General features: G+C 39.1%; 1 protein-coding gene across 1 annotated transcript; it reads left to right on the plus strand.

Annotated features, from left to right (window-relative positions):
* Nucleotides 1-397: 397 nt before the first annotated feature.
* WDR75 (WD repeat domain 75) lies at nt 398-17,223 on the plus strand. The gene is made up of 21 exons (XM_057419815.1): nt 398-517; nt 675-804; nt 1,662-1,727; nt 2,363-2,456; nt 3,339-3,463; nt 3,772-3,842; nt 4,355-4,471; nt 5,040-5,128; nt 5,865-6,023; nt 6,366-6,425; nt 6,512-6,627; nt 7,098-7,270; nt 8,095-8,255; nt 9,460-9,643; nt 11,504-11,598; nt 12,023-12,118; nt 12,709-12,878; nt 13,414-13,473; nt 14,532-14,675; nt 14,750-14,841; nt 16,946-17,223. The coding sequence occupies exons 1-21, from the start codon at nt 432-434 to the stop codon at nt 17,151-17,153; spliced, it is 2,496 nt and encodes an 831-aa protein (XP_057275798.1). The 5' UTR covers nt 398-431; the 3' UTR covers nt 17,154-17,223.
* The last annotated feature ends 6,252 nt before the right edge of the window (nt 17,224-23,475 follow it).

Raw genomic sequence — 23,475 nt, forward strand, 5'->3', positions numbered from 1 at the left:
CCTGCTCAAACAAGGAGTTTCACACTCCTCCCCTCAGATCACCGTGCCTGCGCCATTCCTGATGCGGGCAGACAGCTTTCCCTCGCAGCGGCACGGGTCCAGCCGCCATCCTGAGGCCCATGCAGGAGCGCTGTCCTTGGCACACGGCCGGGTTCTCCCCGCGGGCAGCGGCAGCACCGGGTGGGCTCTCCCCGCGGCATACGGGACACGCGGCTGTTGCGCTGCCGACTCCGAACGACAGACCGCCCCGTGGAGCCACGCGGCTGCACGATCAGCCCGCCACTTATACATCACAGCCAAGGAGCCAATCGGCGGCGGCGCGACACCACCCCGGCCGCCATGCCAGGGTCGAGCGGAACTCAGTGTCGCGGCTGGGCACCGGAGGAGGGCGGGGCGGGGCGGGGGAAAAGTCGGAATTCTGCCTGGCCAAGATGGTGGCGCCGGCTGCGCTGCGCGTGGTGCGCTGTGGCGGTGGCACCATCCACCGCGCCAGGGCCGTTTTCTCCTCCGATTCCAAGTAAGTGGGGCTGGGACCTGGGCTTCTACCGTTAGGGGCGGGGGATGTGCTCCTAAGCTCTGCCGCGGTGACGGCTGCCCGCTGGTGCCACTGCGGCCTGGCCACTCCCGGGGGTGCGGGTTAACGGCGTTGCTTCCCCCCCGCCTCCACGCTTCAGGTACCTGCTGTGTGCCTCCGGCGACTTCGTGAAGATGTACAGCGTGGCTACTGAGGAGACGCTGCGGCTGATGGGCGGCCATGCCGACCTGGTGACGGGCATCCAGCTCAACCCGCACAACCACATGCAGGTCTTGGGGGGAAGGAGGGTTTGGCTGGAGGGGTGCTCCTTCTCCTTGGCCGAACCTAAGTGCCGCTGCGGGGTGTCTGGGGGCTGGCTGGAATTTGAGAAAGGGTTGGGAGCGAGTAGAGCGTTGTTCAGCTACTGTTTATAGCTGGAAGGGCAAGCCTTAAGGCTGTTTTCTACAAACAGAAAAGTGAAATATCGTATGGGTTACACTGGTTGAAGGGAGCAACGGCAAAATGGAAATATCGGCAAAATTTCCGGGTTTTCATTTTGCTGATTTAAGGGGGGGAAGAAGCATGCAAGAAAATCGGTAACATTTACTGTGGTTGGTGTTTGAACCTCTGCATCTGCCGATACAGATGCAGATAGGACTTAATGCCTTTAATTTGCCCAGTGGCTCTCTACTGGCAGCCTGCCTTCCCTGTGCGCTGCTGCTTCCCCCTGTGCGCTGCTTCTCGTGCCCTGGCTCTCAGCGTGCTTGGGGTTTTTTGGTGTTACACGCAAAAAAAAAAGATACAGTTGCCCAGATGGATTGCACACTATGTATGTAAAATCTGATGCAAAGATTAGTACTTGTTCACATAATGGATATCTGTGTGTACACTATTAGTATCAAGTGTTTAAGCATAAATATTTGTTGGTTCATTTACATTTGGTGAAAATGTATGTTTCATACCGGAATAATAATGTTGTATTTCCATTGTGCTTTCTTTGAAGATAGCACAGAGCTGGTCTGTGTCCTGTATTCCTGCATTTTTGGTGATTCAGTCACTTGGAATCAGTTCCATTGATCAACTTTTAAGCTGTGATTTTATGTAAAAGCTGGCTTTGATATATTTTTTTTTTTTTTTTTTCCCTCAGCTCTATTCTTCTTCTCTTGATGGCAGCATTAAGCTGTGGGACTTCATGGATGGCATTCCCATTAAAGTATGTTCAGTCATTCTTGTTGAGTACATGTCAGACCCAGAATAAGGATTTCTGCAGCTGTTACTACAAATGGGCACAAATCAGTCTGAGGTGTGCTGTTCTGCCATTAAAACAGCCTGAAAACTGTCTGTCTATAGCATGATAGAATGTGGTAATTGTGTGTGTCCCTGCAGAAATTCATGATGATGCAGAATCTTTTTTTTGGGAGAAAAGGTGGGATACGTACTGACATGTAACTTTGCCCCTTGCTGCAGTTCAGAGTCCAGTGTAGCTCTTGAGGAGTGTGCTGCAGTTCGTGATATGCCAATAGGAACTGATATGATGGCTTGAAAATGTGTGCTGCTGACTGTCCCTTTGCTCACGTTTTCTGCTAAAGAGAGGCACTTTCCTATAGGTGGACCTTCTACTTTGTATTAGGCGTAAGGTACCTTCAGGTTTTTCAGTAAATCTGATGTCTTGTATTTTTAGTACTGTTTTAACATTTGTATTAGTCCTTCTTAGAATAAAGGTCTTCTCATTTATTGTAGAATTGAGAATTTTAATGCATCAGTTTCATTAAAGAACGCGTGTTTTCAGTATTGAAAACAGTACACAAATGTCGTAATTGTTGATCTCCTCATCTTCTTTTTCTTCAGACTTTCAGTGTAGGATCCAAACTTCTGGCACTGTATGCACTTCCTAGTTCTGAGGATTCAGTATTTGTAGTAATTCCAAAGAGTGGTGAAAGAGGTACAGTATGATTAGCATCATCCTTGTCATTCTGTGTCTTAAGCTGCTGTCATGTCAGTGAATGGTATGCTGCAAGAACATGCTTTAATGGCTTATTTTTAAAAGTATTTCTAAGTCCTGTGCCAGATGTCTGCAGTCCTGCATTTTGTACCTTTTTTGCTTTGTTCATTCTGTGATACCTGCTTTCTAACATTTGTCTAAAAGAGTGCTTATTTTGACACACATACTGCATGCATATGTTGTAGGTGAAGTAAATCTTTAAGCAATATTGACCATGGTACAGGGTATGCTGCAGTGCTTGTGACTGTTCACCCACCTTAAGCAGCATTAACATAGATAACTTGTCATATTTAACAGCATGCCTAGAAAATTTATTCCTTAAATTTTTTCCAACATAAATATGAATATAGCATGACTTTACTCTTAACTGTATTGCTACAAATGTTACTTCAAACCAAGAGCAAATTCTATGTAACTTTGCTTGGGTTTTGCTTACAGTTGCACTGGTATTCACTAGCTGGTCCTCAATCTTTGATATTATTGTTTCAACCAAAATACCTGGAAGTTAATTTTGAAAGGTATTAAAAGCTTTTTCACACTTATAAAAAATGTTGGAAGATACTGTCATAGAACCATAGAATGGTTTGAGTTGGAAAGGACCTTAAGCTCATCCAGTTCCAACACCCTGCCATGGGCAGGAACTCCTTACCCTAGACAGTGTCGCCCAAGGCTCTGTCCCGCCTAGCCTTGAACACTGCCAGGGATGGAGCATTTACCACTTCATGTTAGTTTTAAGGTGGAAAGGGTGTAAAGCTCGTTTGTAAGGGACATACATAAACTTGTTCATAAAAGCCTTTTGATAACAGATTTTTCTTTGCTCAGATGCATTCCAGCTGGTCTCAGTTAAGCTGACAAAAACAGCAGGCCAAGATGTGGAAGCCAAGGAATTGTCAGTGGTTTTGGATGGTGTGGGTGCATCACCAAAGCATCTTGCATTTGGAAGAGAAGTATATTCACCTTTTGGGTTTTTTTTTCTTCTCTTGGGTGTTGGTTGGGTTTGGGTTTTTTTGCCTCTCAAATGAATTATATGCTGTTATGCTTTTATACAAGCACAGCAGCACAGAAACAAAACTGAAGTTAAATGAGTATGTCAGACCTACGCTTTCTATTATTAAAATGATAGTTAAAATAGGAAAATATTTACTTAACATCAGCTTATATATTATCTTCAATTATAAATATTTTGTAATATGATTTTTTTCTTTCATGTGTCAGAACACAAACTATGTCCTAAGTTGTTGTTTTACTATAACAGGGTCAATATGTGGCAGCAGTAAAGGAGGCTAATCTCCAAGTTTATTTTTTTAAACAGAAGCAGTTGAACAGGTAAGAATGAAAGTGTCGGGTATTGATTCAGTGAGATACATCATAAATGTCTCTTAACTGGTGATGCGGGCACACATTAGTTTACATTTATCAGCAGCCATTTGATTTTATGCTGGAGGGGGTATAGTCACTATGTAAGAAGCCTCCTGTAGAGGCAGACAGTGAGGTGCTACAATAGCAGCTTAGCTTTTTAGCTCAGGCATGTATTTTTTTCATATAAATGCTTAGGCTGATGCTGGACTGAAACAAGTGACGTAGTTTGGTCACGGAGAAAGGGGAGGTGGGGATGGAGAAGGAGAGAAAAGGAGAGACAAATCTTTCAGCTTGATTGAAAGCAAAAAACTAATGAAATAAAGAGAAAAATATGTCACGTTTTTTGAGAGTGCATGTGACGATAACAACTTGGAGATGTGTGGTTTTGCTAGTCAGAATTATTTGTGTGTGCATTAGGTGATCCTTTTGAAGCTTTGTTTACCCTAATATAATTAAAGTTACTTTCTAAACTCTTGAAGGTTTTCTGTAAATACAACGAAGACAAAAAATAGAAGCAGTCAGTTCACTTGCATAGCATGTCATCCTACAGAGGATTGTATCGCAACGGGCCATGCTGATGGAAAGATTCGCCTCTGGTATGCATGTTTTGGTTCAACTATGTACCCCATAAACTGATGTGATCATAAGAATTAAGTGAAACCTGAGCAAAGCAGTCTGATTCACACATAGCATTGCCATTTTCAGAAGTCATAATGAGCACTGAATGGCAAAGCTCTGTGAAGCTGCAGTACTGACACACTGACTTCAAGGTACAGCTTCAGTTTAATATCATATGGGAAAATAACTCCTTTGCTCCATGAATCTAAACTGTATTTGAAAAAGGTAATGCAGAAACAGCTGAAATAACTCTTTATGGGCACATAGAGGCCTAGGGACAGCACACTAGCAGAATTGCATGGATAAGAACAATACGCTTGCCAAGTTCCTCCCCACTGCTGAATTGCTGAGTATGTCTAAGGTATGCAGTGTGCACCAGGAAGGTGCTGAAAACCTGCTGGCACTGTTCTTTCCCTCCCTTTGCATCACTTGAGCATACAAGAAACCCTAGTCTAGAAGTTAGAGGAGGGGGTGATATACTTAAGTATTTCCTTTCATTTGCTCTGTTGATGTGCTTAAAGAATTGTTCTGTTTCTCCCCACACAGGAGGAATTTCTACCACAAGAAAGAGTACACGTTTTCCACACTGCACTGGCATCATGATATTGTCATGGATCTAGCTTATTCTGTGGAGGGTGAGTAAAAAAAAAAAAAAAACCAAAAAACAAGCAAACCAATGCTCTTGAAGTCAGAGTTGCAGCAGGGAGGGAAAAATCAATAGAAGTTCAAGTTTGTCTATTAAGGAAGTAGTATCTAGAACTTCAAATATGTCCAGGAAGGATCTGAAATGAAAAAGGAGGCAGTTCTTGTTATATATTTTGACTGGCATTCATAATATCAAATATCTGCCTTCTCTCTTCGAATGTGAAATCCAACCCCTCCTCTTATCTCTTTTACCCCCACTGATGAGTTCTTCCCAGAGGCTTGTTTGCCTCCAAATAAAACAAGCCAGTCTTGTCTGAGCTCAGACCTAGTGGCAAAAATACAGTTAACTTTTATCTGAACTATGCGACCTGAGCTGTTCTCCTTAGAGCATTTCTTACTGCTAAGTACTTTTGTTAGAAGGAGGACAATTCAGCTATGTTCTAGCGCAAATAATTCAGCTGATTCAGACAGTAATAGGATCTACTACTCCCAAAACAGATTAAATTTTAGCACAAATTCTTGTTACTTCTTCCAAGTTTCTGTAGCAATTTGACGTGGGATGATGAGAAACTTATCTTTGTGCCCAGGCTCAATATGAGAAATAATTGCTTTGTTCATGACAGTTTAGGAAAGGCTTTCTAGAGACTTGTTTGTCATTGTAAACATGTATGCTAATAATACGTTTTTTAACCAAAACATGTAACTGTATTTTTATTTCTGGAAAAGGAACCAGCTTGCTGAGTGGTGGAGTTGAATCTGTTCTAGTTCTGTGGCACAATGAATCAGACTGTCGGAAGGATTTCCTTCCTCGTTTGGGATCTCCTATTGAGTACATCTCCGTGTCATCTGATGGCTCTCTCTGTTGCACCTTGCATAGAGACAACAGTAAGCCAAAACGTATTTTATGTGTTGCTTAATGCAAAATGGAATGCAAATCTTTGAGCTTTATTTTGTTAATTTCAGATGAATTAACTAGATACTACATAAAAATTCAGTATTGATCTGAAAGAACAAATGCTTTAAGTGATCTTTTGCTCTTTCATTAGTTTTGTGAATGTGCCTGGTGACTGCTGTAACTTCGCTGTCCATCTTGGTGTAGGGTTGTCATAGATAGAGAAAAGACACATTTATAGGATTAAGTACAGCTGGTTAAGGTCCCTGCCCAACCATGAGATGTGGTTATATTGCAGAAGTTTATCACAACACCTTCTCTGCTTTTCCTTTCAGGAATTACAATTATCAACAGCAACCTCAGATTTTCCAAGAGTATTCAGGGGCTAATAAAAAGTAAGTGCAATAAAATTTGCCTTCCACTTTGGAGGCAGAATGTCTCACTTTCCATCTTGGGTAACTTGTCATCTTTTTGTTTCTAGGTATAGATGTGAAGACTGGTCTGGTGGTTGATCCTAGAACCAAAGCTTTGGTGCTGAATGGAGAGCCTGGCCACTTGCAGTTCTATTCTCTCCAAAGTGATCAGCAGCTGTTCAGTGTAAGTTGGATGGGCTTATACTAAAACTTTAACTTAAATAAGTCATGTATCAGAACTTATCTGGGGACTTAATATGGCAAATGGGACAAAAGCCAGCAGCTATACTGTGAGACTGGATTCCAAGTTTTTTTCAGCTTTATCACAAGATCCTTATACTTGTGAAGCATAGCTAAATGTTGATAGTTGAATAAATACATACAGTGTGTTAAATGTCAAGAAATTCTAGGTTAAATCCCCCCAATTTTTTTTTTTTTTCATCCTTTCCTACAAGGAAATTCCATAAGAATCCGTAGAATTCTTGTGGAATGTTACATGCCCTAATTATACTTTCCCCACATTATTTTTGTATGCCAGAGCCAGTCAGTTCTAATTGGTGCTTTCAGAACATCGTTTTCCCATGGTTTTATAAATGATACCTTTAAATCTATACTTGAATTTTGAAATTTAATTTTGGCCTTTTTGTTTTGCAGCTGGATATTGTTCAGCGACAATACATTCACCAGGCAGGTTTAAAGCAAGTTGACTTGGTCAAGGTTGCATTTAGTGCCCGAGGCAAGTGGCTGGCAACAGTGGAAGAGAGAGAAGAAGCAGCTGACCCCGAGCTACAGTTGAAGCTGTGGTTCTATGATGAAGAAACACAAAGGTAATGATAATAAAACTGGCCTTCTAGGTGTCAAGATCTTAAGTATTACACAAATTCTGCACAGGCTTTATCTTGCAAAGGCAGTTTTTCCAGATAAAAAACTAGGAGTACCCTAGGGAGAGTTTACCATGCATGCTACATGCATCTGAAACAACACAAAGTTGACATAAATACAGATCAAAAATCATTGCTCTCAGTCTGATTCACTTACAGTAATCAGACAAGCTGTTTTAACCATGGGACTTAAATTCACATATTTTCTTGGTATTAAAAATGGCCATGGCCTTGAAGGAAAGGTTTCTATAGCTTGTTCAGTTTTCCAGCCTCTGTCTAATCCATCATGAATTGATTAGTCCTTCTAGGGTACAGATGATTATGATTTTATAGTTGATTTTTTTCTTTAGCTAACATATGCATCTGGCTCATACACTTTCCCTTATTTTCTTACTAAAAAATTATATATTTTTACTATAAGTCATTATTTTCTTAAAGAAGAAACAAAGCAAAACAAAGTTGATTTGTGTAGCAGATACGTGACTGATGTTCTAAGTACTAGAAAGACTGCCCAGAGCTCAGGCTGAATATTTGAGAAATATGCTTGCTTAGTGATAATCCCTTCTTAGTGCTGGGCCACAACCGCTCTTGCTGTGTGGAGGTGATTAGGGAAATGTGATCTGTAAATGCAATACCATTTAGCTACCTAATTAGACAGAATTTGCTTTGATTCCTTTTTTCCCTGCCCCTTTCAGAATCACCTTAAACTGAAATCTTTCCCAAGTTCCAAAATGAAATAAAATGGCAGCTTCTGTTTTTTTTTCCTATAGCTTTAAGCTGAATACTAGGGTAAATACGCCCCATGAGGACCACATAACAGACATGTGCTTTCGTGACATGGATGAATGTCACGACTCTCCGATACTGGTAACAGCTGGCAGAGACTGTGTGTTTAAAGTCTGGGTGACGGTAGAAGACACTGATCCAGAAGGTAAGTATTGTCACATGCTTGTCATCTTGTGACATGCTATAGAAATTCTTACCCTAACTTCATCCTGTCAGAACTAGGGCCTTGCGTCCCATGTTTTTACCTATTTCTGCAGTTGCATGAAGTATCGTGTTCTCCTGAGGATCCTATGTAACAAGAGTTCTGTCATAGTTTTGTAGTTCTATGGATTGATGTGGAGGTTCCTGAAATAGCAAAGGCCTTCCTGAACTTGCTGCAGAAGGGAAAGGCAGCCTCTGTTGATTGTTTAAAAGTGTAAAAGTAGAAATTAGTGCTGGCTTCTGTGGTGTATTTGCCCATCAGGGACAGAGCAGAGAATGCTCAGGTAGAAAGATTCAATGTGCTGCAGTTTCTGTTAGTAAACTCATCACTTCAAAGTAGAACACCCTGGGATGTTTTTAACTGCAGCAGATCTCTCAGTCTGCCTCTAGATGGTGCCATGCATTTTAAAGTAGTGAACTGTTTCTGGCTCCTTTTTTACAGGCAGGTCTTTCAGTCATCAACTCGTCATTATATAAAGGGTATCCTAGCATAGGGTGAATTTATTTTCCTTTCTTTCCTCATCTTATTCATGTTTTAAAAGCATGTTGTATGAATTTATTTATACTCGGAAGTGTATGTTATGTGGTAAGTACATCACTTTGCTGTTTATTTGATGGTTATTATCAGCATTGGGGCAGGTATCCCAGTGGGGTATACTGGTTAACCAATACAAAGCTGACCATGCTGATGGGCCACTGTGATCCTCAGACTTCATGTAAATGAACTGTGAGCTTTGCTGGACTCAAATGCATCCTGTATTCAGATTTTTAGTAATGCTTGTGTTCTTGCTACAGTTTAAAAGAACAGTATGTTTCAGAACACTAAATGTTGAATCTCCTTCAGTATCTTTTTTCCTTTTATCTAACATCTGTGTGTTTGAGAACCCAGTTAATGTAGTTGGCAAAGTAAACATGAATATTGTACCATGTCAGTCTCAGGATTCATTGTTTGAATGCAAAACTGAGGACAAATGAAAAACCTAGATGTTTCATGTACTAGAATAATACAGAATCTCTGTTCTCTTCAAAAATGTAAGACTTCTGAAACAAATCTGTCTTCCTCTTGAGATTATTTTGCAGCTCTAATACTTGAATTCTTCTTTCTTCATGTATAAAATTGAATTAACTACCTTGTTTGCTCAATGCAGCACAGCAGAGTGTGAGCTGGAGCTGTGACTTTGTAGGCAGCTACCACAACTACCAAGCCACAAACTGCTGTTTCTCAGAAGATGGCTCTTTGCTTGCTGTTAGCTTTGAAGAAATTGTCACTGTGTGGGATTCAGTTACTTGGGAACTTAAGTGTACGTTTTGCCATCCACCTGGAAAAATAAGGTATATTTATCATCTATTTTTTTATGTCTTGAACTCTCGGAACAGAAAGAATCAATTCATAGCAGCCCGAGATCTCCTGTATGTTCATCTAATCATTGAATTTAACAGTCTTAAGTTCATATATAGAAAAGACTCTAAAATGGCTTCTAGGTGGCGGGTAACATACTGTCAAAAATAGTAAGATCAAGTTTCGCAGTTCCATCTTTTTATTTTCTTGTGACTTCTGTACCTCGCTTACTCAAATACGTGTCACTGCGCGCGTAACAGGAGTGTGTTAATAGCCCTTTTTCCCCATTAATCTAGGGATGAATCAAAGTACTGAAAAAGTATAAGAAATTTGTTCTTTATTCATGCATGCATGCATAAAAACAGTAGTTATATTGATAAACCATAAAGGTATATTGACCTGGTTATCTGTATTATAAAATAGATTTCTTGATCCTTTCTAACCTCTGTGGGAAAAGCCACGTTTGCCTGGCAGACTCTCTCAGCATGCTCCATTGTGTGCTGTCATGATAAAAAACATCCTGAAGGTCTAGATGTTGTTCTATTGTGTAAGGATAATGAGGAATGGCATAGGTTGATGGTAGAGATAAAAAACAGACTTGAAGAATAGGACAACCTTAATATTGAGCTTCCTGGACTGTACTAAAATTCAGCAGTTTCTGATCCAGGTAAAGTACCATTTTTCTTAAAATAACCTTGAAATAATAGGACAGTAGGTGACCTCACAGGTTCATCTACTTAATCTGTCTGCTAGATCTCTGTATCTAAACAATTCCTGGAAAAGGAAGATGCTACAAACCTTCTATTAGCATTCTCTTTTAGTGCAGAGGTTTTTTTCTACCTGCTTCTGAAACTTGCTTCTCATAATCATTTCTGCTTCTGTATTTTATATACCAGCTTCCAGGAACCACTTAAAATGGAAAGCAAAATGTTGTGTAGTCACAATGTTTTAAAGACTGTGACACAAAGAATCATAGAAAGATAGAGAGATTTCTCACTTCCATGTTTGTGTGTGTATGCTTGTAATCTTTTCTTTTGCATGATCAAGTGTGTTTTGTTTCTACTGGCCCTCTAAGATTTGAAATTGAGAAACATGATTCTGAAACTGGTGTTCAGGAAAATTGTGGCAGGCATGTAAGTCACACCTTTACTGCATCTATGGTGAAAACTTCTCTTGACAGCTTGGTACACTGGCAAGCTTTTCCCAGGCCAGCTTCTCCTTTTGTTGTAGCCTTTATTATATGCTGTATTAAAAGGAAATAAATTACTCTGGGACTGTATTAATTGCATAACTTTAAAGGGTTATGTTTTAATACAGAAATTACAACCCTTATCAGTGTTTTTGAAAACTTTCTATAGCATTAGAAATTAGAAGGCTGTTGTATTGCTGTCAAACAAGAGAATGGGAAATTAAAATAAGTGAAAACAAATCACACACTGTCTTCAATTGGAGCAGCCTATAAGAATAACTTCTACTGCCTTTCTTCTCTAGTGCTTAGAGCAATGGTAGGAATTCTTTAAGCATGGAATTTATTTTCCAGTCCCAGTGTGAACACTTACTATTACTTAAGGGTTTGAAACTTGTCTAAGAGCTTAAAATCACGCCTTGAGTTTGGAATGTTGTAGGAATATATAATTGTTGTAGATTTATGCATACTTTTAAATCTTCCAGACCTATCTGGTGGCTCTGTGTGAAGTTTTATGCCACTAGAGATGAAAGCAAAAAGCAAACTTGTAAATTAAATATCAGAACTAAATCTTAACAGAATGTTTGTGACTTGTGAGTCATCACTACATAGAGAAACAGATGAAGTCTGAAGGTCACTAACTTGTTTTGACTTTTTACTTCTGTAGGAACATCTGCTTTGGGAGACTAACATGTTCCAAGTACCTTATTGGTGCCACTGATCATGGCTTTCTGTGTTGCTGGAACCTGCTCACTTGTGCATGTAAGATCAGCTTAAATGTTTGCTAGTGTGGTAACATTTAACACCTGAATTTACTATGAAACCTTAAAACAATTCTAGTTTGATTCCAGATTGACCCCCTACAAAATGTCCTATGGAAATATAGTAATTTTCATATTTCAGGCAAGATAGTATCCTGTCTAGCATATATGCACCTTGTGCGATGTGCAGAGTAAATTCTAAGTTAGATGATGGATAACACAACAATAGGTAGTATTTCATGGTAGCGTAGATGTTGATAGTATTTGTGTATTTTAATCCACTTAGGAATAAATGAAGTTGCGTGCCTTTTCCAGAGGTAACGACCCTGCGTGTCATTCCCATTTAACCTTCTGTGTGGCAAAGTAGTGGGATAGAAGTGAATGCCACTTCTTCATTTCTGGCTGCTGCTGTGTTTGCTTTTCAGTGGAATGGAGTGCCCACCTCAACGTCTTAGTTCTGCAACCTGATACCCTGTCAGAACATATTGCTGCTGTCTCGTGGCTTTCCAAAGAATCCAGCTGTAAGTACATGGGCTTCTTTGACAAGTAAGAGTCAGTGGAATTTAAAGCTATGAAAGCATAATTTCTAGAAAAGGTTTTCCTGGAATTCAGCCCCATGAAAGCCATAAGACAAACTTGAGTCTGTGTTTGCACCTGGGGGAAGCTGAGCCATGTCTGACAGCAGCAGTCAAGTCAAGTATGTTGGCTTTCCATCTTCTAACAGTTAGTTCCTGGTGCAGGATATAGCACACAATCAACCATGCTCTCTGGGTGAGGATCTGGAATGTTCTTGACCCTCTCCTATAAATAGAAAACTGGTTGAATTTTGGAAAATCGCCACATTTTAGAGCTTTAACTCTAAATTATGATTATGCTTCCTAGAGCTACTGTTCTACAAAAACATTAATTTCCAAATATGTTCTCTGGATTGAAATACTGTGAAAGCCACGTTCTATTATGTAGTGAGGTTATCCAGTTATAATTCTTGCAAACTAGTGCTTAAAGGCAATCTTGCCCAGCCCTTACTGGCAATGGTACACAGGGCTTTCACAGCTATTCAGGAAGGCAAAATGTCATGATTTAAAGAGAAGGTGTTCTTGGTTTTTTACAGTGTTTGTGTTTAAACCAAATGAGCCACGGCCAGTCTATATCCAGCGAAACCTTTGTAAAGAGAAGATCCTGCTTGCTGCCTTTGTTCCAAGAGATGAACCTGAAATGACTGGCTCAGAAAAATACCTTTGGCTAAGAAGTTCCCAACTATTTTTCCTTACGGATACGCAAGTAAGAAATAGTGATGGGCAGGTGGTTCTTGGGGAAGAAGTATTTTCCTGAATGTGGATTGATACCGATTCAGAGTTCTGCTCTGTTGAGTGTAAGAGTTTCTTTTTGTAATTTCTGGGCAGTGTAAGCCATGCTTTGTTCGTTATTAAAAGCTTTCAACTGTTTTTCTACTATGTCATTCATCCACGAAACTAGATATTTTGGGAACATTGCCTATGCTGTTTAACTTCAACAGTCACCTAAAGCTGTATTGCTGATTATCGAAATGTTTCATATGATATTCAATTTTTCCTGTAATTTTTGGATGGGTGGGGAATTTTTTATTTGCTTTCCCAAAAAAATGAATACAGAGCCTCTGTGTCTGTTCCTGCTTCCTTTGCATTTCTTTATAAAATAAAGAAGAAGATACCTGCTGCCCTCTTCCACTTGACTGACAAAAGCTTTTGAACCAGTTGAAAGCTTCCACAGGCAAGGTATGGGAATAACAAAAGCAGTTTCACATACTATAACTCTGCTACTTTGTTGTGTATTTTAGGAGCTTTTGACGCTTAGCACAAGGTCTCTAGAAGAAAGGCTCACACCATCCAGCAAACAGGTACCTCTTACAGAAGCTCTGACAGAGATGTACAGAGCAGTTCAGAATTCTGCTGGTTTGTTTATCAGATTCAAATTACCTTCTGTCATCAAAATGCACACCAGATCCTTAGATGGGGTTATAGGCACTTGGCTGAAGGGGCAGTCATCTGTATTTGCTTATTTTTTGACAGAATTGCTGTTCTTTAAAAAGGTAAAAATCCTTTTAAAAAGTAAAAGGAAGTATTAGTGAGCTGCTCTCACCTTCCCTTGTTTTCCCTGAACAAAAAAAGTTATACTTTCCTAAAGGGATTCACAGAAATGAAGCAAAACCACTTGATATTTGAATAAGCTCTTCACTTGGTTTCTTTAACACTTGGAACCTTGAGTGTAGCTTGAGCTGCACAGTCTAATGAGGATGAACAGTTGTCAGTATCAGTGAGAAGGAATTTCAAAATTACGTTTCAGTTCGTACTTCTGTGGAGAAGTATCATGGGAAATTCAGTCCTTTAAATTCATTTGAAGAAAAGTGTTTCGTATCCATTGAACAGAACAAAACAGCAGCACTTGATTGATTTGTTTGGTTAGATAAAATAGATCAACATATAGGTTAATAACTTTCTAATACAAATTCCAGTGGGTATGTGGGTACAAACAATCACTTTCTTTGGAGGGTGGGGAAGTAACTCAGTACTCAAGGTTTATTGAGCTAGGAAAATGCTTCCAGTTATGGAATTAAGTTGCTCAGCAGATGATGCTGGGGTGTAAATGATCTTTTAGTCATAAGTGGAATCTGAAAGCCATACTTAGTGTTTCTGGCACATGCACCAGTTTCAGTATTTGGAAGTTAATTGGTACATCAACCAACTAAATCTGGTGTTCTTGAACCACAAATCCTGGAAGGTTTTACTACCTCTGTGTAGGATTCTCTCAGGATGTCTGCCAGAGAATGAGTACAAAGAGCCATATGGCTCAGTTGAGTCAAATTTTGTCACCTCAGTTGGTTCTGAATTTCGATAACTCAAAACGAGATAGATTTGTGACACTAAAAGTGTAATTAAAACTTTCACCTTTTTCAAGCTGGCAACAGAAGAAAGTCTTCCTGTGACCCCATTTAGTTTGCTACTGGGAAAGCACAGATGTCGGCAATCACAAGAGGATACAGACCTTAGAAAACTAATTGTTCATAACAAGCATGAGCAAGATTCACCTGCTGTCAAAGAGGTAAGAGTAATTAAGTAAGTGTATGAGCAAAATCACGACAAAAGCTTTCATAAAGCTTCTGTTTTATTTTTCAGCTTTTGCATACTCCAGCACATGTTCTGCCATCTGCTTCTTTCCTGTGTCCTATATTTATTAGTTCATTGCTCATCTCCAAAGAGAACAAAAGGTAAGAAAAATGGAAGAACTCTCCCTAGTTATTGAAGTTATTTTAAATTATGTACATCTTTGTTTAAAGCGTAAAAGCAGTTTTCCAACACTCTTCATTCTTCTGTTGACATAAGTTAGCTTATCACTTGATTGTGGCAAGGTGTTTTTTAAAATAACTGAAATTTGGGGAGAGATGCAGAGTGGCTGTGTAGTCTGTTGGTTCTTTGCTGTTATTTTTACTGTTCTTTGGCATAATGGGCTTGTATGCAAAATGTTTGCCTTTGATACTCAAATGTTCTGTATGAATTTAACATTATTCCAGGGATTTAATGTTTTTAGTGCTATTTAAGATAAATGTCAGATTCTCAACTTTGATATAACTTTCTGCATGATTCTTAGTTTTGGTTTCTAGATAGAGCAAGAGGTTAGTCCTTAAATTTAATCTTAACAGTTTGTTTAGAACTCAAATTTCATTCCTAATTAAAATCATAGACTCAACTCAGTTGCAAAATCCTTTACATCATTAAGTCCAACCATTACCACAGGACTGCCAAGGCCACCACTAAACTATATCACTAAGGGCCTCATCTATGCTGTTTCTGAACACTTCCAGAGATGGTGATTACACCACTGCCCTGGGCAGCCTGTTCCAATGCCTCATCACTACAAAATCAACAAACAACACAATCTGAGTGTGTACTGTGTAGTGTACACTCCACTTCATAGTGTATACTGTGAATACAGCTAAGATTGTCTTATAGTGCATTAATCCCAGTTGAATGGAGAAGTTTGATAGGTACTTAGAATGTATTGTAGCTTGCTCCTCTGAGATTCATGCATGCTGCTAAAAAATGAATGCAGGCACAAGGGTTATGACTATAGTCTTGTATTAGGATTAATATCTTGTCGCTTAGACTGAAGCCAATTAAATGCTTGCATTCTTTGTGCAATCTATAAAAGTCTAATGAAACTCTACTGAATCGGAGATGAAAATGTGTCACTGTGTTAGCGGCCATCCTGAATTTCAAGAGACCAGAGAGAAGATGGTTTACACTCCCCGGGCTTATCCAGAAAAAGACCGTGTTTGCATCGCTTTTGATGCATGTTATATTCTGTCATAATAACAGTGTAGTCAATTCTGCTATGTTGTGTTGGCCAGTATTGCTAGCTTTCTTACTGGGTGACACAAGTAAAAGTCTTTTTGCCACATTAGCAAAACACTGGCAAAAGTCTAATACAAGGAATGTATGGAAACTTGCATGTAGTTTCAGTACTGAAGAATTTGGGAGTTCAGGGGCCTATGTAAATATTTGCGCATGTAGATTTTGTACTTTGACATGGGTAACAGCATGAGTGCACATTTAAATTACTTAGAAGGGTTGTAAGATTGGGCTCTTGAAGAACGACAAGAATATGTCACTGTATAGATAGAAGACAGTATAATATCAGTGTTTGACCATTTACATTTTTTGAGTGATAAATAGTTTGTATTAGATGATTTGGGGAGTACTGTTCTGTCATGCAGGTCATTCCTAACAAGATTAAAAATATATACACACATTTGAATTAATAGTGTTAACATTGATGTTCTAAGTGGCAACTGTTCTGTATAATTCTTTGCAAGAATGCTTTCTAGTTCAGCGCAAGTCTAACTCTTGAAGTCGGAAGCAGTCACTGCAAGCACCTCCCTATGTTTAAAAAACAACTTTTTCCTTTTCTAGTAATGCTAGATCTTGTAGAAATTTTTAAGACCAAGTAACCCTTTTCTGATTTGAAAGGGAAGAATAGCCTTCTTAAATATTATCTCCTCTACAAGTGTATCCAGTGTTTCTGATCCTGTGAGATTATAACTTCTTACATAATGATCAGCCTGTTCTGACATTATGCATGATATTTGGAGAAAGAAAAATAGTTTCTCTAAGTTTACTTAAAACAGAGGACAGCTGAAAAGCCTGAAAAATGTCTTGTAACTGAGATGGCAAAAGAAGTATAGCAGTTTGCAAGTACCCTGAGATTAAATACTAAAATCTAATATTTACTTAGTTATTTGCATGATAATGTACCTCTCCTATAGTATGTGAGAGTATCCATTAATTGGGTTGTTTCCAATCATCTTCTTCCAGTGCTGAAGAAGTTGCTGATGAAGTGGAAATGGAAAGTGAAAAAACAGATGATGATTTGTATGAGGAAGGAGATGTGACTGAAATGGAACAAGAAGATACAAATCCTATGGAATTGTTAGGAGAGATGACATGTAAACTGTCTAAATCTCAGGAAAGAGAGCTACGGAAATTAAGAAAAATGGACTACAGTTGGCTATCAGCTTTCTAAATGGACATCTTTGGGGTTTTATACTGTAAACTGAAGGTTTTGTGGATTAAATATTCATTTAAAAAAAAAATCAAGTCTTTTGGCCATAAATCTTAGTAACCTCTACTTCCATAAGCAAGGAGAACTGGGGGAAGGGGTTAAAGTTCAAAAAAGCAGGTTCTGCTCCTAGGTTGTTACTGGTTCTTTGTGACCTTAGAAAACGTTTAACCTGTGGGGTTTTTTTCCCCTTACAAATGTATTTAAAAGGCAAAACAGTTCATTATCTGACTTGTGATCTGTTAGCAAAGTGACAGCTAAGCTTCCGAAAATCTCCCCCACTGAGGCTGGCCTACTGTTGCCAAAGCAACAGGACAAAGAACTTCAATTAAAACTGCTTAATTCAAGATCTGGTAGGGGAAATCAGGGTAGTTTTGGTAGTGTTGTATACAGGTAAGTAACAAATCTCCTTCTCCTAGGAAGTTCCTTTCTAGCTGTTGATAGCGATAACAAACGGTTTAATATGCCTGACTGTAGAAAGTTGTTACCTGCATACTTGCTAGTGGTCATAGAGTGTGGAGATTCTTGGCCAATAGGGTACTTACGTAAGCACAGTCTCTGAAATTTACAGGAAGTAAAGGAAGACACGACAACAGTCAAACTACAGCAGTTTTCTGCTTTTGGATTTTTCTCCCTGTTCAGATAACCTTCTGGTATATGTACCTGAAAGAAATCATAGCTCCCCAGGTTATTATGCAGTTTGTATTTCCATCCTCTTATATACAGATCTAGAACTGATAAAGCCTTTTCAGAACCTTGGACCCAAGGGACTTTTCTCTAAATTAAAAGTTTCAATAGAACAAATAGGAAAAATGTGTTAAGACTGTAACTGACAATTGACAGCTTTTGGAAACTCAGAGGTTTATGAAACAAAGTAGAAGGGGGAAAAAAAGGCTTAGTAAACAGATCCCCCCCAGTATGAACTAATCTAGGAAAGACACCAAAAAGTTTGTCTTTTTTCTTAAGTAACCTCAGACTTCAGTTCTGTGGAAAAACAAGTGCAAGTTGAATAGAGATCCAGGCACATGTATCAGAAACACTGGCTGCATCAAAGCCTGGTATTGTTATTGTGTCAGTGGCACTTAAGTGTGGCTTTAAAGGTCAGAAGGAAATCTCTCTATTTGTTAATGTGGAGTTTTTTAAACTCCGCATGTTGTGAAAGTAAAGTGCTTTTCGGGAAAACAAGCAGGTATGAACAAGAGACCATTTAGGTACAATTCAGCTCCTAAAGGTGCAAATTCATTTTATGTTCAGGTAGTAAAGCTATATTTAGGAATCTTCATCAAGAAAAAACAGAGTTGTTGCAGTTATGTTTTCTAAACTTTGCCTTTACTAAATTCATTTTGCTTCGCACAGTCAATTAAATATACTAGGTTAACAGAGTCCTCACTTTGAAGTTTTGTGTGTATGTTTTTTCTGCTTGAGCAGGAAATACAGTTGTGGTTATAGTTTTGCTGATTCAGTAGGCACATTCTGACCAACCTTTTTGAAAAGGTCTTCTGAGAGATATTGCAATTACAACAATGAGTTCAGAGGGCTGCAACTCATCTGTGCCTGCTTTGGAATGCTTTATTTTTAAAACTTTTTTTTTTTCCTGCTGTTCCTCAATATTTGTTTTTTTGAAAAACAGGACTTTTTTTCCTATCTCAATGGCCATGAAAGTTCTCTACGTTTACTACAATGCACTAAGTCAAATCTTAATTTGATTTTTTTGGCTTCTGCTTCTTCCTTCTAAAAGCTACTTCGATAACGAATAATAAAATCCTTAGAGAAAGATTTGACACAAAAAGACTTATCGAAATACATTGAACTTAATCTCATGATTCCAGTTACATGATAAAAGTGAATAGGTATTTAATACCTCTGCAAGAATTAGAGGCCAGTGTTCAATAATTGGGGGTGCCTTCTGCATCACCCCAGGATGGCGATTTTTCACAGAAGCAGTACACCTTTCTTTAGGTCTGTCCTAAGCAGGAGCCTAGAAAGGAATTGCTTACTTCCAAATCCTCCATTCGAACAAGTGGTCAGATAAGCAAGAGGACCTGAAACAGCAGCAGCTATGAAAGGCATTATAAAAAACAAATAGATAAGGACTTACAGAAATGGATCATGGCAATGGGGTTTGACTGAGATGCTGCTTCTCTGTGACATTGCTCTAAAAGTATTGGAGAGGTGAGCAGTAATTTTAACCTACTGGTTCCAGTTAAGCTTAGTTCCACTGAGACTGAAAATCACCGCTGTGCATTGGTATTTTGCAGCCCTGGACTGGTTCTTAGTAAGCAACAATTCCAACTCATAGTGTGGTCTTTGGTGGGCAGACTTGACAGGAAAACTGTTGGAAAGGCTGATATTACTACAGTCAGTGGCTTTATTTCCTCTGTTGCTCAAGAACAGGGAAACCATAAGAACTCCAGATTGTAGAGTGTGCTTTAGCATCACCTCAGTGTTTGTATTTCACATGTATTTCTGTCTTACAGTCATTTGGATGTCTAACCAGTTAGGTACCTCAATCTGCCAATTCCCAGTCTGCAATGAATTTTTCAAAGCATGCAGTAACAGCCAAAATTAGAATCAGCAGAGAACAGGACAGATGTAAACAACAACTTGAAATATAATTCAGGGAGACTTCAACAAACATTCGAGTCCAGGTATACTTAATCCTGACAGATACTTGTCTGATTTTGCAAACCTCTGATAAATAAAAGTCATGCTGTTCAACTATGTGATCTGCTCAAAGCTTGCCTATTCTGACAGTCACAGTTTTCCTTATAAAAGTAACCTTTCTTTCTAGCAAAACTTCTCTTCTTCCATGTTTGTTGTGAACAAGTAGTACTTCAGATGCAGAATCTTTGCAGGGCACCATTCTCTCTGGATACACCAGTTGGATCAAACGGCATGGGCATTAGTTTTGGCCTCTGCACAGCATTTCTTTGGGGAGTTAAGTAGTAGATTATAATTACGTAAACTGGAATTTAGCCAGTGCAGAAGGGTCACTCACCTCTAAGGTTGCAAAAGACATTAAAATAATACTCTGAACAGCTCAGGATTTTAACTGCTTTCCTAACTTAGTGTGTAAAGGGGAGAACTTGTCACAAGAAATCATTACTGGATGGCAGAAATCATGACTGAAATTTGTGTTACTGTAAAGCAACTCAGCATGAAATCCTGACTTTTCAAAAATCATTGGCAAAGCACACTTTGACTTTATAGTGTGGGGACAGAAAGACATACCAACAAGTACTAAATCTTAAAATACTGCTATAACAGTGGGTTTAGTGTTATGTTTGGTTTGAAAGTAAATATAGTCCAAGCTACGTAAAGAACTTCTTAATATCATTCATACTACACCAAATGAAGCCCTTTAGGTAAATAACACGATGTGGCTGTAAGGAAGAGTTACCACACATCTTTGGGAATGTATGTATCAGCAGTTTCAGAGGTTGCAGGTTTCACAAATGCTTTGAACACATAAGCACTCACAGTGGGATGAAGCATCCGCACCTTCCAGCTAACATCAGCTGCTTACTTCTGCATCCCCGGTGCCAACACAAGCTGTCATTGCCCTCACTGGAAACTAAGCTGAGGAAAGAATTCTGCTTATAATGAAACCAGAACATACACAAAAATAGTTTAAGATGTTCACAGAACACCAGCCAAATTCTACCAAAAGAGGGAAGGACTTTTCTTCAAGAGGTTTGTGTATGTTCTGGAGATGAGGTTTTAACATTACACACGCACAATACCACTCTTTTGTCCCAGAGCCCGTCCCTTGTGCTAGGAGAGCTGCAACCACACCTAGAGCCTTCCTGAGAGGTGTTTGTTTGATGTAAGACAGGAGACACCTCAGCTCGAACGCAACAGTTCCTGGTTTCCCCTTACATCCTCTTCCTCCTCTCCCAAGCTAATGGACTAAACAAACTTCAAATAAAGCAGTAGCTTGCAGCTTAAACAGAATGAGACCAGCATGGCATTAAACTGTTGAGGGGGGATCTTTTCTTAGCTTTTAAAGTGAAAATCAGTTAAAAAATCATGAAGTTTTTAACATCTAATGAAGTATCATTATTGGAGCCATGACCTTTCTCCTCTGTTGACCTCCACAGGTACAGCTGTGTTGTTAAGAATGAGGCTTATCTTTCAGGAACAGACACTGCAGCCATAAACTCATCAAATTTCTTCATAAAAGCAGGAACAAAAGGATAAGGTTTGTGATAGAAGGGATTGTCCAGAAAAGTAAGGGGCTTTTTGCCAATTTTTCAAAATGGCTTTTTCATATTTCTAACCCCTTTATTTTAAAATAGCACAGAATTTAAATTACCTCAGCCATAAAGCTGATTATGAGTTTCTATTATGGATGCCTCAACTTATGTTTGTTTGCAGTGCTACATAGTTTATTATATTTTTAGATTTGAGACTGTGATCAAAGCTTGGCTATTTCATTTCTTTTAGTGACCAAAGGAGTTTTCATTTCTTCCTCAAAATGGTAAAATAAGCCAACAAATTCTCAAACATTATTGAGGATGTCATCTCTTTCATTTTTTAGCCACCTGCTTTGCAAACAGTGAAGGAAAAGTACCTCGTCACTCTTGTAAATCAAAAGCAATATGCAATTTTCATCAAAGTTTTATGCTTCTGCAATAAAAGGTTTTGTATAGGTTAAATTTCTGCTGTGCTTTGAGCTTCCCCAAGCCCTGCTCCTCTCCTGCTTTCAGTCCAAGCTCATCTAAGAAAGAAATACAGGGGAAAGCAGAGAGATCTTCCACAGTCTTCTCTTTACCACTTTGAAAATTGAACTTAATATAGCAAAAAGTTCAGGGGATTCATTAACATTCTGTTAAAGATGACCTTTCAGTATAAACGACAACTAAAAACAAATCAAAGGTCTGACTGGGAAGAAGAATCAGAATGGGTTTGTCCCCATCTGCAGCATGCACTGTGCCCGATGAGGAGCACACACGCTCTGTTGTGCTCACGCCTGCAAAGACAAGGATGTGCAAGTCCCGAAGTGCATCGCTTTAGTCTCCTTATTCGTCACATGACCCAGCAGAGGCTGCAGATTGCTCTATTTCCCATGTCACTGCAAAATTATGGGAAGAAAAGTACTAAAACTATAAACAAAACTAAAAAGCAGTGCATATACTCTTAACACAAAGAGACTATTTAAGCCCTGAAATATCCCATAAATGAAAGGAGTCCTTTTCCGCTTGCCATAGTGCGGATGAAAGCTGTATTTCTGAGAACTGTCACACATGCTAGGAAAGGAAAACGTTCATAGTGCTTTTGCTCTATCAGTCAATACACCCCTATTTCTGGACTGCATCTTCTGTGAGTAGACCCAGGATACAGTGACAGTTTATCTTTCCTTTTCTTTATGAAATCCTCTCAAGCATTTCATGGAAAGAAAAACTCACATCACTTGCAAAATATAAAACCACCTCTAAATTAACTCTGTTTTAGATGAAGCCAGAAAACCATCCAAAATGCCTATCAGTGCAAATCACCTGGAAGCAATAAAATCCAGCTTTCCAGTTAACCAGCAAAGAATGTTCCAGAAACATTTCCACTTTCAATAATGCATTGTAAGTAGAACTACTTGCAAAACAAAGATGGGCTGGGATATACAAATGGTGGAGGTTTCCTGCTACCCTTCTCAGCTCAATAACAAATCAAACCACTTACGTAGTTGAGGCAAAACAATCCAGTAGACCCCACGGCAATGCTGCAAAGACATATACTACATAGATACATATATATCACAACCATCCTTGAGACCTCAACTTAAAGATGTGTGCCAGTTCAAACAGGGTCATTTCAGTAAAAAAAAAATAAACATAAAAACCCAAAGAGAGCTGCCTATTTACAATAAAAAAAAAGTATTCGGAGGTTCTCAAGCAGTGTTTCAGACTAAATACAACCATGTGATGAATAACATGAAAATCCTACATCCAGGGAAATACATTTTAAGCATATGTAGCTCTTGGTAACCCAAGAATGAATGAATCTGCAGAGACTCACAGGTGTCTACTCAGATTGCAAGAGCTGTCTCAGCAGGAGAAGGAACAGCAAAGGGGAGCTCACAAAAAGAGAGAAATATGCCTTAAGGCTTTAGGAAAAATAAAACCAAAAAGGTTCCATGCACAGCACACTGTTGCTAGTTTCCCCATCATTCTGTGGCTTTGGCTTTTGCTTGATCTCCAACGGCTACTTTTCATCTACATGGAGCATTCATGTCTCTTCCACAGGAATTCACTAGTGTTGAGTCACAGACTCCTCTTCAGCGGGATGCTCC

The sequence above is a fragment of the Pezoporus wallicus genome, unplaced genomic scaffold, assembly GCF_028554395.1.
Source record: "Pezoporus wallicus isolate ANWC-B61680 ecotype Strahan unplaced genomic scaffold, APGP_CSIRO_Pwel_v1 contig_4710, whole genome shotgun sequence".
NCBI lineage: Eukaryota > Metazoa > Chordata > Aves > Psittaciformes > Psittacidae > Pezoporus > Pezoporus wallicus.

Coding starts and splice junctions, on each gene's coding strand:
- WDR75 (XM_057419815.1), top strand. CDS start 432: ATGGTGGCGCCGGCTGCGCTGCGCGTGGTGCGCTGTGGCGGTGGCACC. Junction 518..674: donor GTTTTCTCCTCCGATTCCAA/GTAAGTGGGGCT, acceptor TCCACGCTTCAG/GTACCTGCTGTGTGCCTCCG. Junction 7,271..8,094: donor TATGATGAAGAAACACAAAG/GTAATGATAATA, acceptor TTTTTCCTATAG/CTTTAAGCTGAATACTAGGG.